The sequence below is a fragment of the Heptranchias perlo genome, chromosome 23 (genome assembly GCF_035084215.1).
Source record: "Heptranchias perlo isolate sHepPer1 chromosome 23, sHepPer1.hap1, whole genome shotgun sequence".
Lineage (NCBI taxonomy): Eukaryota > Metazoa > Chordata > Chondrichthyes > Hexanchiformes > Hexanchidae > Heptranchias > Heptranchias perlo.
Genome location: NC_090347.1, coordinates 6,555,952 through 6,575,282, shown reverse-complemented (window position 1 = coordinate 6,575,282; position 19,331 = coordinate 6,555,952). Strand labels below are relative to the sequence as shown.

At 40.3% G+C, this 19,331-nt stretch overlaps 1 protein-coding gene across 3 annotated transcripts in view; it reads left to right on the top strand.

Annotated features, from left to right (window-relative positions):
• Positions 1 to 19,331, top strand: part of helz (helicase with zinc finger) — a 242,759-nt gene that overhangs the window by 73,954 nt on the left and 149,474 nt on the right. For all 3 annotated transcript variants that reach the window (XM_068003894.1, XM_068003893.1, XM_068003895.1), the window contains 2 exons: positions 5,869 to 6,136; positions 18,025 to 18,358. In XM_068003894.1, coding sequence (XP_067859995.1) covers positions 5,869 to 6,136; positions 18,025 to 18,358 — 602 coding nt within the window. The remainder of the gene's footprint in view (positions 1 to 5,868; positions 6,137 to 18,024; positions 18,359 to 19,331) is intronic.

Genomic DNA, 19,331 nt, shown 5'->3' with positions numbered 1-19,331 from the left:
CCTCTATCCATGGCCTACCTAATGCCTTGTACAGATTCTTCATCACCTCCTTGTTTTTGTATTCAATGTCTCTATATTTTTTAGAAAAAGCCTCGAATCCCATTTGTTTTTTATGGCTTTTTTCATCTGCAATCCGACTGTATGTCTATCCTTTTAGATCTCTGTTCCTTCGCTCCACAGTTTTAGGGTATCCTCAGCTTTTTTTCCCCAAAATGTTCTACACATTTATCTGCATTAAACTGCCGTTGCACTGTATATGCCTATTGCCCAAACCCTGCCTGTGTTGTCCTGCAGACTTCCGCTGTCCACCATACTTCCTAATTTGGTATTGTCAGTAAATTATGATATTATTTCATTGCCCATGTTTAAACCATCTGTTGAGAATCGGAGAGGTCCCATTACAGATTCTTGGGGCATGGCACTAACAATGTCTCAATCTGAGAAACATCCATTTACTCCTGTCCAGTTTCTATCTTCCAGCCATTCTTATATCACACTTCCATTATAACAGCAGTTTGCATTTCTATAATGCCTTTAATGTAGAAAACAACCTAAGGGACTTTACAGAAAGGGAGAAAAAATGTAAAAGGAATAAAGGAAGACATGTTGCGAGAGTTGAGAGGTTACCAAAAGCCTGGTTTTAAAAAATGGGTCTTGAAAAGAATTTTGCAATTGAAGAGATAAGAGGCGAGATGGTGGAATTTAAGTCTATTATTTAATGTATTGAGGTGAATAGTGAAGTGTATGATTCACTTTTTTGCTGGTGTAGTTTGAGTTAACGGCCCATTTTGCCATCGAAGTATTTTGGTTTAATTTTTATTAAAATGTTGCCAGTAAGTTAAATTTAGTTCACAAGGGGTTAAATTAACAGAGAAAGACAGGTTGGAGCCATTGAGATAAAGATGGGGTAATAAGTTACAGGCCAGGTCGGAGTAAATGGACATGAAACACAGGGTTTGGAGTCAGTTCTAGTAACGTCTGCAGGGAGACAGAGATAGATAGAGAGACACAGTCCATGGGTAGTTAGACCATGGTTTTTTCTCTTGAGAGTGCTGGTCAATTCAGAGAAGGATTCAACAGAAAAAGTCAATATTTAGCCCACTAACAGGGCAGTGTGACATATTTCATTATTTTATTTATTACAAGGAGTGATACAGAATCAAGTTGAAGTGGAGTGAGATTTACTACAGATCTTTCCCTCTTATTTCACTTAAAGTTGCAGAATAAAACAGTTTGTTTTAAGTTTGGCCTCATCTCATCAAAATGTGAACCAGCTTACCTTTTGGAAGTTTAGAGAAGCACACATGGAGACACATGCAAATTTACAGCATCTGGTACATTTAACAAGGGGATTTATTGTTATTAGCCCAGGTCATGTTAACATATGATTAGATATTGGGCAATGAGGATAAACTCCTACTTCATGAAAGGGAGAGACCAATGATATTGAACTGGAAAGAATATCTAGACCAGATTGCAATTTGTAACAACTTTATACTGCTCATTTACCCATTTTAATTAAATAAATTGTCTGTTGGTTTAGAGTCTGAGTCTAGATCTGATGGAGCTTGAATTCAGTTTGCTTTTTGAACAGAGGAAAGTCATGTGGTAGCAAGTGATCTGTTCTGGTAGCTGGTGTACAGAGTAAGGGTTCTCTGTTGCGATCCCTGAGTGTCCTAATCGTTTACCTAGATATTGGGCTGAAAAAGATGCACTCTGGAATATACGAGAAATGAGGTCGCTTACTGGATTGGTCACTGATGCTGAACCTGAAAAAATACCTATTGTAAAAACCCAAAAATGTGATATCAGCCCCTGGTGATGGATAGGATGGGTTTCAAGCACAGCTCTAGGTAGAATAAGATGCCAAGGTTTGCCATTGCCTGGTTCAGCTTTAGTTTTAGTCACCTCTCCTAATATCTCCTTCTCTGGCTCAACATTGATTTTTGTCTGATTGCGCTTCTGTCAAGTGCTGTGGGACAATTCTCTATGTTAAAGATGCTATATAAACTCAAGTTGTTGTGGTGGCCTCAGCCGAGGAGGGGAATAGAATCGATGAGAATGCAATGGAGAGTGTGAAGTTTATTGTGGGAACTGAAAACAATGGCTTTGACCTTTCGATGCTCATTTGGAGGAATATTTGTCTTATAAGCAGCAATCTGCCAGGACAGAGATGATTGTGGGGATGCAGATGTTAGAGAGGTAGAGCTTGGGTGTCATTAGCCAACATATGAAAACTGACTCCATGCCTGCAGATGATGTCACTGAGGGGCAGCATGTAGATAAGGTAGAGGAGGGAGCCAAGGATAGATCCATGGAGGATTCTACAGGTGACTGTATGGAGGTAGCAAGAGAAGCCATTGCTGGAGATACACTGGCTGCATTTGGACAGGTAGGAGCAAAACCGTGTGAGGAGCAGTCCCACGCAGCTGGCAACAGAAGGGAGGTGATGGAAGTTAACCATATCAAATACTGCAGAGAGGTCCAGAAGAACAATAAGGAATAATGTATTGTGGTCGCAGAATGTGACTTTTCCAGGTTGATGTTGACACTGAGTAGGATAGAAGCGAGATTGAAGGGATTTGAACTTGGAATTTCGGGAGGGAGGGTGGTGGAGCTGGGAAATGTCGACAAATTCAAGACAAAATGACAAAGTAACATTTTTAATTGAATATCGCAAGAGAAATGAAAGATAATACATTTTTTTCGTTACCTTAAGAGAAAAAGAAAAGCGATGGTGCCGCTAAATGAGATCAGCTGAGGGCATGACTGCATAAGCTGCAAAAGTGCTAAATACTTTGCCTCAGTTTTTACCAAGAAGGAGATAGGTAAATTATTTGCCCTGGAAAGGGAACTAGAGGGTGTTGCAGAGAGGTAAGTTGTGACACTATTCATATTACTGCCAGCATGGTTACCAAACAGCTGTGCAACCATAAGGTAAATAAATCTCAGGGGCTGGATAAGATGCATCGGAGGAAATTGCAGGAACTCTGGCACAAATCTTCCAGAAATCACTGAATACTGGAGAGGTGACTGGCGACTGGAGAAAGGCAGATGTTACTCCTAACTTTTTTTTAAAAAAGAGGGCAGCAAAGGTGACCCAGGAAACGACAGACCAGTGCATTTGTTGTCCATTGTGGGTAAAGTTATAGAAACCCTTATTAAAGTTAAGATCATGGAGCATCATCGAAGATAGCCAATGTTCAGTGTTCAGTTCCATTCGCAACCCCTCAGGTAATGAAGCAGTCCATGCCCGTGTGCAGCAAGACCTGGACAACATCCAGGCTTGGGTTGATAAGTGGTAAGTAACATTCGCGCCAGGCAATGACGATCTCCAACAAGAGAGTGACTAACCACCTCCCCTTGACATTCAACGGCATTACCATCGCTGAATCCCCCACCATCAACATCCTGGGGGTCACCATTGACCAGAAACTTAACTGGACCAGCCATATAAATACTGTGGCTACGAGAGCAGGTCAGAGGCTGGGTATTCTGCGGCGAGTGACTCACCTCCTGACCCACCATCTACAAGGCACAAGTCAGGAGTGTGACAGAATACTCTCCACTTGCCTGGATGAGTGCCGCTCCAACAACACTCAAGAAATTCGACACCATCCAGGATAAAGCAGCCCACTTGATTTGCACCCTATCTACCACTCTAAACATTCACTCCCTTCACCACCGGCGCACTGTGGCTGCAGTGTGTACCATCCACAGGATGCACTGCAGCAACTCGCCAAGGCTTCTTCGACAGCACCTCCCAAACCCGCGACCTCTACCACCTAGAATGACAAGGGCAGCAGGCACATGGGAACAACACCACCTGCACGTTCCCCTCCAAGTCACACACCATCCTGACTTGGAAATATATTGCCGTTCCTTCATTGTTGCTGGGTCAAAATCCTGGAACTCCCTTCCTAACAGCACGATGGGAGAACCTTCACCGCACGGACTGCAGCGGTTCAAGAAGACAGCTCACCACCACCTTCTCGAGCAATTAGGGATGGGCAATAAATGCTGGCCTTGCCAGCGGTGCCCACATCCCATGAACGAATAACAAAAAATATGGGTTCATGAAGGGGTGGTCTTGCCAATCTAACTTTCTGGTTTTCTTTGAGGGTGTGACAAAGGCGCTTGATAGGGGTAAGGCAATGGATACGGGTCCTTGGCTTTCAGTAAGGCCTTTGGTACAGTTCCTCTGGAAAGGCTGGTACTGAAAATAAAGAAAGCATGAATGAGTGGAAATATTTTACAATGGATGCGTAATTCGTTGACTGATGGAACCCAGAGGGTAGTAGTACAGGCATTGCCATCAGCCTGGGAGAATGTTACCAGTGGGGTCCCACAAGGGTCTGTTTTGGGATCTTTTATGGGATCTCTTTTGTTTAATATCTTCATAAGTGATCTGGAGCTAGGAGTCACAAGTATAATGACTAAATTTCCAGATGATACAAAGCTAATTAAGGTGGTAGACGCCAAAGATGAACAGGATAAGCTACAGGAAGATTTTAATGTAAATTGGGCAGATGAAATTCAGTGTAGAGTAATGCAAAGTGCTTCATTTGGGGACAGAAAACCCAGGAAGGGACTATTACTTAAATGGAAAGAAAATAATGTTCATGGAAAATGAAAGAGATCTGGAGGTCCTTATTGACAATAAATTGAAGTTATTGCAACAGTGCTTGGTGGCAGTGAGGAAAACCATTCAAATGTTAGGATGTATTAGAAGTTCAATATTGAGCCAAAACGGTGAGGTGCCCCTGCCACTTTATAAATCATTGGCACTTAGAATACTGTGTACAGTTCTGGTCGCCACAGTTCAAAAAGGATATTGCAGCGATTGGGAAGATACAGAAGAGAGTAACCAGAATGGTTGTGGGGATGGAGGGATTGGATTATGAAGAGCGATTATGTAAATTGAGCATGTTCTCACTGGAAGAGAGAAGGCTGGAAGGTGATATGATTACTGTTTGTGGATTCTAAAGGGATTAGATAATGTAGACCATGACAAGCTATTTTACCTTCTTCAGAACAGGAGAACCAGAGGACCCGACTGCACTTGAAAGGGGTAAATTCAAAACTAATCTGCATTGACGTTATTTCAGTGAGTGAGTGGTTGATCTATGGAACAGGCTGCCTAGGGAGATGGTGAAAGCAGTTAGTGTTGATTCATTCAAATACAAATTAAATAGATTTCTTTCAGAAAATAATATTTTGGGATACAGTATATGAGTAATTTGAGACCTGACATATGGTAAGTGTAGCATGCTTGGGAGGAACAGGTGACATTAGATCTATGGTTCCCAAAGCTTTCCGCTACTGGGAGTTTTCCTTGCCACATGTCTGGGTCTGTTGCAGACTAATTGATAGAGATTGATTGCTATAATTATAGATGTGATTAACTCCATTATGGTTGTATCAAGCAACTACCAGGATGGTAGAAAGCAAACTTAGATGGACCTGGTCTTATTTCATCTGGCAATTCCTATGTTCCTACATAGGAATTGCTCGACGAAATTAGCAATTTCTGTAGAATCACACTCTATTTAGATCAGCATGATCTGAATGTCATCTTGTAATGTAAAACTGACTGAATATAATAGCCTGTCGACGAGGCTTGTCAGGTTAACTTGTTATTACTGAGCTCGCCCCCTACTACTGGAGAACTGACAGATGGCTGGCTCCGTGACAACTGGATCTGGTTAAATGTGAGCATCCAGTCTCTCTTGTTAGAACTGTGAGTGCCTCTGTAGACTTAGACCGTCTCGTGTTCGCAGAGGCTAAGAAAGGCGTTGAATCAAAGAAATGTGGTAACATTTTCAGTAAAAGTAAATGCTTTCATTTTATTGTAACTTTAATTTACAGATTTGGAACACCTGATGCAGGCAAGGCAGCAACTTCTCACCACAGCTAAACGATGGGATTCCACTTGTAAAACAATTGTAGAATTTGAGCCAAATGAAACTACTGACTTGGAGAAAAGTCTCCTGACCCGGTACCAGATTCCTTTGTCTGCAGATCAGCTCTTCACACAATCCGTGCTTGACAAATCATTGACCAAATCTAATTATCAGTCCCGATTACATGACCTACTTTACATTGAAGAAATAGCACAGTATAAGGAAGTCAGCAAGTAAGTATAATGTAACTAGTAGCAATATGCATTTCATTGTTTCACCGATATTAATCCTCTCAGTAATTGTCTCACAATAGATTTGTGTATTTAAAATAATTTGTTAGAGCTTTCACTGAGCAAATCCTGTGTGATGAACACCCAAGGTGAAAGGGTTCGAACCGTAATCCTTGCTATGTTGCAGAAACAAATTGTTGCCATTTAGTTTATTTCTGGATGTGTACTTTTCACCTGAAATAACTTTTACAAAGGTGTCTTTGTTTTTCCAAACTTTACAAATTAAATCCCCTTGATCAATACAGCGCTTTTCTATTTCACTGTGTATTTCCATAAACAATGACTAGTCACTGGTGCTAAATAATCAGTGATCAGGGATGATTGACACTTGTTCAAGACTAACTTTATTTTCACATGGAACATATTGATTTTATTTTGTTAATTAGCTGTTTACTGATGTGGTGAAGTTATGCTAAAGCCCTGTAACAGCTTCTACCTACAGATGGATTTATTCAATAAGGCCCATCTATAGATAGTTTTGGAAATTTATTTTCTGAACAGCTCCCCTGATGTTTGACCGTGTACACATGGTGTGGTACTGAGCCATACAGACCAGGAAGATCCCAGATTTATTCACTGATCTCTGCTGACTTAGCTGATTTTAGTCAGGACGGCAGTAACAATGCTACATTTGGCTTTAGTACTTGGCACAGAATTTCTGAATGAAGTCTACTCCTTATTCATATGCTGAGACCTAGAATTGGCCTAATTCTTTTGTTTGGGTGGTGGGGGTAGATTTAATGTAAAGGGAAGGAACCTTGCGTTTGAAGTTTTTAGTTCATCGAGCTATCAGTACATGAATTTTGAACTGTACCATGAGACACCAGTTGATATTTTCATCTGTTTATCCTAATTCCTCCAGAGGGTATTGTTTGAAACTTTGTTATATTAAAAAAATGTTTTAAAATATGTGACAGCATAAGTGGTCTGGTGCTACCTGTGAGTTAGGCACAATGGTGAACCCATTACATAGGTCCCAATGAGGTGTACTGTGCGGAATCAGGGCCAGTTTGCAGTTGAGGGGAACTATGGGACTATAGTAAGAACAGTCACAGTGGCCTTTTAAATTAAGAGTGTTCCACCTTTCACGTTTAAGAAAAGGTGTAGAAAAGCCAATATTTTTTTTAAAAACCTGTTAGCTATAGGATCAGAATAGTAATGATTCTCCCCTTACAATTTGAATTTAATGCATGTTTTTACATGCATTTTTCCAGTTTTATGCAGTCAGAGCTGCCAGGTGTTGCTCATTAGGATTGACGGTCACTTGTTTTATTTTAAAAATGGAACTTACTTTGATTGTCACTGCAAAAAAAAAGCAACTCCCATATATTTAAATAGGTTTGCAATCTGTCAATCATATTCATCTTAAATCTTGTAACATTTCTCTGGTGAAAATTCTTTCAGTGAATTTTGACTATTTAAATTTATGATGTAAATTTATTTTGGAAGAGGCTAAATGGACCGCACTGATCTTTTTTGGTGCTGTACATTCCTGTATGATTATAATAAATGGAGTGTACAATGATTACATTTATGGTATGTTGTATATTCAGTTACTTGACTAAAAACTAGGACTTGGTTCAGTGCTTTTTTTCCTCCTTTTTCCACCTGTTTTTCTGCCACTGCAACCTCCTTTCCTGAAGGTGTTGATCTCTTGCTGGGTTATTGATCCATGGGTGCCAGACCCTCTGGTGTCTCACCTCATTGGGTATTCTTGACGTGTGAATCTCGACAGTGTTAGTAAACTATTTGATCATTTGGGCGTCACAGTTGAGCGCAACCTGCCCTCATCCAATGTCCACACATACTACTTCCAGTAGTGGGCATTGGACATGGATCAGGAGCAACAATCCTGGACCACTCTGTTTTTCTTTCTTTCTCTTCTCCCCCCCCCCCCCCCTCCCCCCCTCCCCCCCTCCCCCTTCCCCCTCCCCCCACCGCTCCCAACCCAGGGATGCTGAGGCCAATTCTAGTAACCATAATACAGCCCGGGCTGATATCAGCCAACTCAGCATGGACTGGGGTTTGAACCTGGACTATATTGGTCCGAATGGGTCAGCTGATCACTGATAATACCAACTGAGAAATGTGGGACGCTCTTCAAAACTCTGTCCACGATGAGGCAATACATTTAGTTTTCCAATATGTCGTGCCAAGGGGCTGTAGGACTTTGAGTGCCTTCCTTTTGCCTTCACTACAGGTTTCTGACCTTGATGTCTGCCATGTTTCAGAATTTTTTTAACATTTTGCTACAGAGGGGGTTGGAAAGTGTTACTTTTAATTTTTTTAAAGCAAAGCAAGTTTAAAAAAAGAGGCTCTGTCATAATAAGTAGCTAAGATATAATGAGCTACCACTGATGCTGTTTCCCCATAGACTGCAAATAATAAGCAATTCAATAGGTTGCCTCAACAATCGGAAAACACCCATATGTTAGAAAGTCTTTGATCCTCTTGACAGCTGTGCACAGCGAGAGATAAACCACGAAAATGTAGGCTGACAGGGAGGTTTTTTTTGGAAACAGTGTTACGGGGCAGTCAGTTTGTTTGAAATGGAAAAATCTGTGAAGGCAGTCAGGTTTTTGAAACAGAATGCTGAGAGGCAGTCAGATTGTAAAGATTGTGAGAAGGTTGGAATTCAAGTAAGAATAGTCAGAAATGATCTTAAGTCAAGTAAGGTGACTCTGATGTGGGGAAACATGGGCTATTCTTCATTTTTGTATTATTACGGGAGATAAGTTGTATTGAATGAATTAAGTGAGTGATCGCAACTGCCATTCTGTATGTTCACCTTACTGTGAAATAAAGCCACTTATCGATTTGTATCCAGCCTGATCTGATCACGTGTTTGCTTGGTTTGCCTTCAGAGAGATTGAAGAAGTACACGTGTGGAAGACACAAATATCCAGTTCAAGTCACAAGGGGGTACTGTCGTTAATCACCCCTCCCCACCTTCCCCAGGTTACACTATTGTGAAACTAAATATCAGGGCTGTGAGAGTCAACTTCCATAAAAGTAAGATGCTCAGACTGCTTACAGGAGCGAGTGACACCACTGAACCTGAGAAGGTATCTATGGCAGATCCAAATTTGTAACATTTTCCCTGTTAGGAAGGAGCAGCATGCCAAACCTCAACACTTAAATGTAGTGCGTGGAGTCAGGGAAACATGTAGTTTTGAACAGTTCAAATGTATTACTCAAATAATTAACAGCCCAGCCTGTACTGACTGGTTTCACCATGTCTCCTATAATTCTGAGCTCTGATATTTTACTTCGGCTAGAAACGATAGGAAAGGCAGTGTCTGTTTATCATGTTAATTAGAGTAATTAGTGTCAGATCAAAAATGTGGATCAATATCTCAAGCGTCGCTTCATAGTGGCCAAATGTGCAACTCCTTGTCAGCATGGCTCAGTTGATGGCACTCCTGATCATGGATTCAAGCCCCATTTGAACACATAATTTAGGCTGACACCTGAGTATATTACTGAGAAGTACTGCATTGTTGGAGGTTCTGCCTTTCATATGAGACATTAAATCGAGGTCCAGTTTAAAGAAGGTGTAAAAGATCCCGTGGCACTATTCAAAGAAGAGCAGAGCGTTCTTCTGGTGTCCTGGTCAACATTCTTCTCTTAACCATACACTGCCAAAAACGGAGTAAGTGATCATTCATCTCATTTACTGTTTGTGGGACCTTGCTGAGAGCACATTGACTGCTTTATCTGCCTACGTAACGGTGACTGCTCCTCAAAAATAATGAATTGGTTGTGAATTGTTTTGCGACGTTCTGAGCATGAAGTAAGGGTGCTATTCAAATGCAAGTTCTATCTGCTTTCCCACTGGTAAGTTGAAGAGCAGATTGTGCACCTAACTCAACCATGTGGGGGTGGGGTGGGGTTGGAGAGAGGGAGAGTGGGAGAAAATAACATCAGAACATGGCAAAAATATTACATTAGCCTAAATAAAATTTTAGGATACACTTTTGTTTTGTTTTCATGTTGTTTTGCCCTTTGAAGAACTAGCAGCGCATAGACATGGGAAAATCTGGGCGGTTTCTGGCCTGTATGCCTCAATATCACACTATGGTGCATTTACCCACTGAGACATCCGAATGCTTATTAAATTTAAATCCGCATAAAGCGGTTGTGTAACTTCTGTTGTAGCAGCTATGGGTGCACAATAAATATTGTCTGAGCAGCTTTAAATTTACAGAGTATATCTGCATTTGGACATCTAAAGATAACCCATACAATTATGACGAGGTAACATATAATTTTAAGTTGAGTTGCCTCAGGCATTAGTGGACTTGCTGTTAGTACATTTGATTTTGTAGCTGGTTAGATACACATCCTAATCAAACCTGATTTCTGTGTGAAACGGCTTCTTACGGGACAAACATTTGTGGGATTTTGCCAGCAAAACAAACTGAGAACGATCAAGCTGTGTAGGTGAAGTTAATTTGACAGTTGATGTCCTAGCAAAAGTTCACTTTCACAAAGTCAATACTGAGAGCTGAGCTTCTCAACTGAAATACAACAATGCAATATTGTGTATGAACATATAATTATAAAATGTCACCCCAGCTAAACTTAGTCACTGTTTCTTACTTTAATCACCTTGTGTCGCAATGTGCTTATGAGTCAGTTAATCTATAAATCATTAAGTGGTTGTGAGCTGCCACTGTGTGGAGACCTAATGTTGAAATTGCTGATCTAATGGACTGAAATGCTTTACAGATGACCTGTGATAACTAGAACCAGCAATGTGTTCTGCATAAGTGGTGTGTGAAAATATTATGCAGAGTGTGGGCATGTTGGTGCTTAAACGAGAAATATAAAAGACATGTTTTCTGAGTAATGAGGTGTAAAATGCACAATGGCTGCGATATAGAACGATTGTTACAAGTGTTTTGTGTACAATGTTCATGTTAACATTCACCTAGGGTTTTCACATTTTATTCACAACTTATCCTAACTCTGTAAAATATTTTCTCTCAACCTGTGAGAGTGCTTCAGACTTCGGAATGATTATCATCACTATGCCATAGATTGAGTTTTCCACATCAGTAGCTGCATAATCACTTGGCAGTTTTCACATATGGCTCATATTAAAAATTTGAATTTGCAATAATTAACTAAGGTGTGTGGTTGAGCTCCTGTATCACCTTGTACAATCTGCAAATGATCAATCTACATGGTAGATACAGGTCAGGGATAAGCGGTTTACACACCCACTCCCCCATACTGGCACCAGCTGCAGCAGGAGTGAATTATTCTTTTGTATGCCACCAGCTCCTGATGCATAAATGGGATGTAATAGAGACAGTTAATAGTTTTGTTTTCTAAAAAAAAAAATCTTCTGTTGAATTTGACTGGACTTGTTGTGCAATTAGCAAGATGCTACAGAGCGAGACCCAGGGTATTATCATGTAAAGCTTTTTCATGTATATTGCATAAAGAAAAAAGAAAGAACTTCCATTTATATAGCACCTTTCACGACCTCAGGACGGCCCAAACTGCTTTACTGTCAATTTAAGTATTTCTGAAGTGTAGTCACTGTTGTAATGTGAGAAATGCAGCAGCCAATTTGCGCACAGCAAGGTCCCACGAACAGCAATGTGATAATGACCAAATAATCTGTTTTAGTCGTGTTGGTTGAGGGATAAATATTGGCCAGGACTTCGGAGATAACTCCCCTGCTCTTTTTCAAAATAGTGGTGTGGGATCTTTTATGTCCACCTGAGAGGGCTGGTGGTTTAACGTCTCATCAGAAAGACAGCACCTCCAACAGTGCAGAACTCTCTCAGTACTGCATTGGAGTGTCAACCTAGACTATTCTCTAGTCTCTGGAATGGGGCTTGAACCCTCAACCTTCAGACTCCGAGATGAGAGTGCTACCCACTGAGCCACAGCTGACACCTGAAAGATGCAAGGTGGACGCTGGGAGCGAGTGGTTTACCAGATTAACTTTTGTTAACGACTTTTCCATCCTAGGCATACATCACCATTTACACCCCACATGTGTTGTATGAAGTAGTGTAATTAATTTTATGTAGAAATAAATAGAAAAGTTACATAATTGGATACAGGCCATTTGGCCCAATGAGCCTGTGTAAGCGTTTACCCTCCAGGTGAGCAGAAGTCCTAATCGCACTTACCCACCCTGTTCCCATATCTCTTCATCCCCTTCTTCTCCTTCCACCGATCCAATCTAATCTTGAAATTTGGCATAGTTTCTGCCTTAACCACTAACCCTGGAAATGAATCCCACATTACTATGTAAAGGGGGTTCTCTTGTTTTCTGCTTTAAATCTCGCACAGTTAATCTTGCATCGAAGGCTCCTCATTTTAGACTTCTCAACGACTGAATATAGTCCACTTCTCTTTTCATAATTTTAAACACTTCTGTCATATCACCCCATAATCTGTGTTCTAACACAAAAGGCCCAAATTTTGAAGCATTTCTTTGTATTTGTATTTTATCCTACTAGGCAGCATGCTAGGGAATGTGTGTTGTGTATCCCCTTCAAAGCCTCAATATCCTTCCTATAATGTGGAACCCAAAATACTGCACAAGGTATTCTAACTGAGGTCTTGAGGGTTTTATACAGACTCATCATTAACTCTGGGCTTTTATAACTCTTGTGATAAAACCTAGAATTCCATTAGCTTTTTTTTACAGCATTATCAACCTGAGATGCTGCCTTTAACGTTCTGTGCATCTGTACTCTTAAATCTCTCTGCTCTTCTGCAGCATCGAGTCTATATCCATTCAGACTATAATTAGGAGTGTTTCTTATTAACAATGTATCACCTCATTGAATTCCATCTGCTACTTTTTAGCCCATTCCTCCATCTTATCAATATCCATTTGCAACGTCCTTTGATCTTCTAAAGAATTAACTTGGTATCATCTGCAAATTTCAACGCCACCCCCTCTAGTTTTGGCTTTGTTGTCTTTGTAGACTGAACTTACACGGGTAGTGCACACAACATTTGAAAACCATGCACTGTAAATTTTACAAGTAGTTTCTACCCTGTTGTTTCTTAGAATAACAGGTTGTAATACCAGCAGGTGGCGTAGCAGCACTTTGAAACTGGTGAAGTGTTAGCAGCACTTCACATCTTATTCTCCATATTTCTACAGATCAAGTTCAAAAGTTCAGATCTGTACAAAATTCTGTAGGCAATAAGACAGTCTCTAAAATCATATTTTGCTGAATATCTGTTCCTAAGTAGAAAAACATGAGTTTTCTTTAATTTCTATGCCTGTTAAGGTGGTGATACCTTCTGAGAGTGAAATCTTTTTTCCCCCCTACTTGAGCGTGTGTAGGTGCAGAGTAAGGCTCTCTTTGCTTCCTTGCTCCAATGTGCATTTACCTGAACCACAGAAGACTTACGCCAGTGTCCCTTTTTCTATTTCCCATACCAGCCTCAGTATGGCCTGTTCAAGTGTGATTGTTAATTTAGTGCCAACTTGTGCAGACCTTTGGGCTGTTCTTGTGCTTTGGACCCAGGTCCACTGGGTTGTGACTGTCCAAACTCACTTCATGTACGACCTTGTAGAGCCAGCAGAGAGAAGATACTTTCATCAAGTCTCAGATGAAGAGACAGTGTTGTGAACCTCTGTTGTACCCAGACTGTGGTGAATTTATATATCACAATCCTGCACAGCACTGTCTGTTATATGTGTTTACTAGAAGGATTAGACTTCAAGATGGAGAGTGCAATTTCTTTGTGTTCCTAACCAAAACATTTTAATTTGAAGCAACAAAAATTTCACACACTGCACTGTAAATGGGTGCAGAAAGGCCAATTAGTTCTTCCTGACAGTATTGCATATTTGATCTAGAGAGCAGCAGCAGCTTTAGGGAGGGTAGTGTGGTGACAAGGCTGAAAGTGGCAGAGGGGGAAGAATCTCTACCAGCTGGCTGTACTGATGGCGAAAGTGCTGTTCATATTGGGTTCCACTTGCAGTAGATTGTCTTTTCCTAATCTTGAATTCATCATGGTCTTTTGCAGATGTTTTATTTTGCAGTTGATGAGAGTTAGTAACATTTTTTAATAGCCACATCCAAGTGCTAATTTCTGAATATGCACAAAATAGTCACTTCTTCGCCACTGTCCAAGCCACTTCTTGTAGTTTGTAGTGGCTTTAATTTGAAAGAGCCTTCAGTGTTTGGATTGAAACGTGAACAAAATACTGTAGGAGTGTTCAGATTTAGCCAGTGGTACCCAGAGAAAATAAGTACATTGGTGAATGTGTGAACATTTGTTTGGGTCTCCCATTGGGAATTCCCAAGCTTCTTTAATTCTTGATCGTTACTGGATTTTGAATGCAGTTTAAATCTCTAACTGTAATGCATGTTTGGTCCTCAGCATTATTTTCTATATCTCCTATTTTAGTATCATCAAATTTAGACACTGCTCCCGCTAGCCTTATATCCAAATAATTGACGGACACAGTGAACAGAAGTGGCCCCAGAACAGAACGGTATGGGACACCACTACCCACTTCCAACGATTGAGAAACTGTCCTTAACTCTTACTGTTTCCTCCCTCCCAATCAGTTTTTAAATCCAATTTGCTGCCATCCCCTAATTCCATACCCCTTAATCTTCTCCAATCGTCTCCTGTGTGGTACCTTATCCAAGGCTTTGAAACTGCATGTCTACCACATTCACCGCACCTCCTTAAAGAACTCTTGACAGATTTGTCAAGCATGATATTCCTTCTAAATTCCATGTTGTCTGCAGCTAATTATTTTCTCCATCTAGGTATTCAGTAATTTCATCTTTAATTAAAGATTTCAAAATTTTCCCGACCGCAGATGAGAATCTAACTGGCTTATAGCTTTGTCTCCTTTTTTGAAAATGGGTATTACATTGGCAATGCTCCAGTCTTCTGGCACATATTGATAGAACCCTGAAATATAATTTCTAGGTCCTCTGCTATTTCTTTCCCCCTTTCCCCCTCATCTCACTTTTAACCAATTCAGGATTTACCTCTTCCCCAATATCCTCTTGCGTAAACTTTAGAGCAAAGTACCTGTTAAGTATCACTGCCAATTTCTGTTTATCCTTCACTGACTCACTATTCTCTCCTCCCAGGGGTCCCATCTCACACTTAACAATCCTCTCTTTTTACCGATTATATTTGTAGAATACTATTACCGTTCTTCAATTTTTTTTTTTGAGTTTCTCACCTCACATTCCCTCCTTGCTTTCCTTATCCCTCTCTTAAACTCTACCCTTATTTTATTCATATTTTTATCATCACTCAGCCCCGTATGGCTTGTTCAAGTTTAGTTTGTTTCCTATACCTGTTTGCCACAGCATCCTGAAACTTGAACCAAACTCTCGTTCTATAAATTTATGTGTATTTATTCTGTAACATTGCAATTTCCTTTTTAAAAAAACATCCCATTGCTGATCTACAATCCTATGTGCCAATTTCTTTTTCCATCGCACTTAGCTCACTCATCTTTTTTTTAAAAATCTGCCCAATTCCATTCTCTGGTGCCCTTGCTTTTTGTACAATTTTTTTACCTTTCTGCTTGGAACTTAAATCTTATCGTATAATGGCTATTACTCCCGAGGTACTCATCTACTTGATCTATTTTATTACTCGTAACTAGATCTAGCAACGCCGCTCCCTTTTGTAGATATACAAGCATACTGCTGGGGGGATGGAATGCTGCACAGATTTTAAGAATTCCAATCCCTTTTCTCAGTTTACTGCCTCCTGTACCAATCAGCGAGCGGGTAATTAAAATCTCCTAGATTAATAATTTAGTTATTCCTGCTCATCTCCCTGATCTGTTTACCGATTTCCTCTTCGATTTCCCTCCCACAATTAGCATGTGTGTAGAACAGCCCCATTAATGTAACAATCCTTTTTTAAATCTCCAATCTCTAACCATATTGATTCTGTCAAACCTCTTAGTCCTCTCAATAGCACAAATTCTCTCTTTCATCAGTATTGCCACTCCTTTTCCTTTCTTAAATATTCTGTTCCTTCTAAAAATATTATAGCCCAGTACATTTATTTTCCACTCATGCCCAGTTTGCAGGCAATTTCTGTTATCGCCATTAAATCTACATCTTCCTCCAACCTAATTGCTTCTAATTCTCCCAGTTTATTTCTCCCACTGAGCAATACGATACATGCACTTTTATCTTTTTTTTGATCATATTTAAAGATACTGTTTTTCCTTTGATTCTGTTTTTGCCCAAACTCACACCTTGTTCTTTTCTGTTTTTTTCCTGCTTATAACTTGTCAATCTGATTTTCTTCCTCCTACTCTCTTTGTTCCTTCTGGCTACTATCCTTTTTACGCAATTTTTTATTTGTATATTAACTTCATCTGTTTCTATCTTCTCTACTTGTTCTTATTGCTTTTATTTCCTGTGCCTCTCCCTTCCCCCTTAGTTTAAATGATCACTTCACTATTTATCCATTTTACCATAATAAAAGCAGAAAATGCTGGAATTACTCAGCAAGTCAGGCAGCATCTGTGGAGAAAGAAAGAGCCTGACGAAGGGTCATTGACCTGAAATGTTAACTCTGTTTCTTTCTCCACAGATGCTGCCTGACCGACTGAGTATTTCCAGCATTTTCTGTTTTTATTTCAGATTTCCAGCATCCACAGTGTTTTGCTTTTGATTTATCCATTTTACCAGTTTGGTAGCTCCCTTCCTGTTCAGCTCCCATCTCCCCCATCATTGCCAATGCCCCAGAAAATGGAAACCCTCTTCCTGACACCAACTCATAAATTACATTTTGAGCTCCCTAATCTTCCTATCCTTCCCTATTCTACCATGCGTCTGGAGATTACCACCCTTGAAATCCTTCTTCCTAATCTCACACTTTTTGTGGGACTTCAGGCTTTTCCTATACTGTTGGCTCCCACATGGACCATGATGACTAGCTGCACTCCTTTGCTTTCCAAAATCTCTTCCCGTCTTTCTGAAATGTCCCTTACCCCAGCACCTCGGAGGCATCATAGAATCCAGGCCATGGTTTAGTCCGCAAAAGATAGAGTCCACCCCCTGATTATCCAAGACTCCTCATACTACTGCATTCTTCACTGAATTGCTAATTTCTGCCTCCCCCGAGCCATCTCTTGTGCTTTGGTGTCATTGTAATCCATTTGGTCGTCCTGCCAAAGTCCTCATCTTCCCCACAGGAAGTCAGTGCTTCAAACTTGTTGGAGAGGATAATTTGCTCTGGGTGTTTCTGTTCTAGCCTGTCCCTCCTCGCTTTCTCTGACGTGTAAATAGCCACCTCTCCTCCTTCTACCACTGCCAGCTCCCTATCTCTCAGTAGGGTGACTGAAACTCTTGCCCCAAAAACCTCTCCCCCCTCCCCGATGTGTCACATTATTTCAATCTCTGCCTCAACTTCTGAGATCTTGAACTCAAGTAATTTCAGTTGGAGATACTTCCCACAGATGTCTTTGTCCAGTTATAAGGTGACATTGGGACGCCCTCTTGGCCTGGGAATTGGTGGGTGACACAGTATGATTGGGGGGGGGGGGTGAAAGAAGAAAATAAAAACAGAATGGGGTGTGGTTGATACTTGGTAAGAATCGACTTACATCATCAAATTGCCTGGTGTGTGCTGTTATCTTAAATGCATCTGTTTTATACAGTTCTTTAAAAACAAAATTACTCGTGTTACATGTTGCATCAATGTAATGATTTTTTTTCTCCACAGGAAAGTTAATGTGGCAATTGAGTTTGTACATCTGATCAAACTGGCTTAATTTTGAACATTATATAAATACTTGAAAATTTGTGACCTTTTTAATTAAGTAACTTTTTTTTAATTTGCAGGTTCAACATTAAAGTAAATTTATATCTGGTAGCAAACTTCATGCTTACTGGTGTTTCAGGCGGTGCTAAATATGCTCAGAGTGGACAGCTTTTTGCTCGCTTCAAACTCACAGAGACTCTTTCGGAAGAAACTTTGGCTGGACGATTGGTAATGACCAAAGTCAATTCTGTCTTGCTGTTGCCAATAACTAAAGAGAAGTCCATGCAAGCCCAGGGAACCAAAGAAAAGGTCTATGAAGCCATGATTGAGGAAAAAACGAAGGAATGCATTTACTTGAGGCTGACCAAGGAATGCTGTGAGGAGTTAAAACTTCGAGCAGATAGAGAGATGCAGGTAATTTATGTTCCTACTGCGCTACTGCTTGTTTTATACTTTTATATTTAATACATTTAGTGATAAAATGGCTGATGCATTGCAGGATTATTGCCACAAGGTACAGCTAGTGTTCTTAAAAATACTGGACAAAGTACATTTCCTGTGGACAGTAGACAGGCTGTTTACACAGGAACTTAAATGTTAGGTGCTGTAATATTTCGTTTTGGACTATTTATTTTAAAGTTTTGGTGTAATGATTTTAACATTTGTGTTCCACCCTGCTCCCCTTAAAATGCACCTTTTCCCCAGAATAGAATGGTTGAATGATATACTAACAGACCCCTGTCTGTGCTATGCTGTAACTTGCCCCATTTTTCCTTTCCCCTGCCTCCCCTGTCCCTTTCTCCATAGGGAAGCATCTTGTCTCTACTTTTAGTATCTTTTGATCAGTCTTGCTGTGATGTGGACCTCCTGGTTGTGAGGGAATTTGTGTATGGAAACCTATGTACTGTCACTCCGTGCATTGGGGCATCCGTGTTGCTCCACTTTTCTTATTTTTACTCTCTCTCATTCAAAACAGATGCTCTTACAGGAAGAAACGCCTTTTTAGAAGGATGGTGGGGGAGGGTTCTATGTTGCATCCTGAGTACACTAGTGTGCTGTAAGACACTTCATGGAGTGGATAAGTCAGGCACGGAAGGCTGATTAAACCGTAGCTAAATTCATTGAACATTAGGAACTATACTAAAATTTACTTCAAAAATTAATAAAACCACCTACAAGCACATTAAATTATTTAAAGGAAATATACAGGAGATGGGAATGATTTACGGGTTTGTGGATATTTAAACTTTTACGTTCAGATGATTTCTATAAACTGCCTAAAGCTCGTGTTTAGTCTGATCCCCTCTCAGTTGAGAGGTGTCAATCTTCCCAGGCATCATTGTTATCTATGGTGCAGATTGTCTTCAGATTTTAACCTCACACTTTT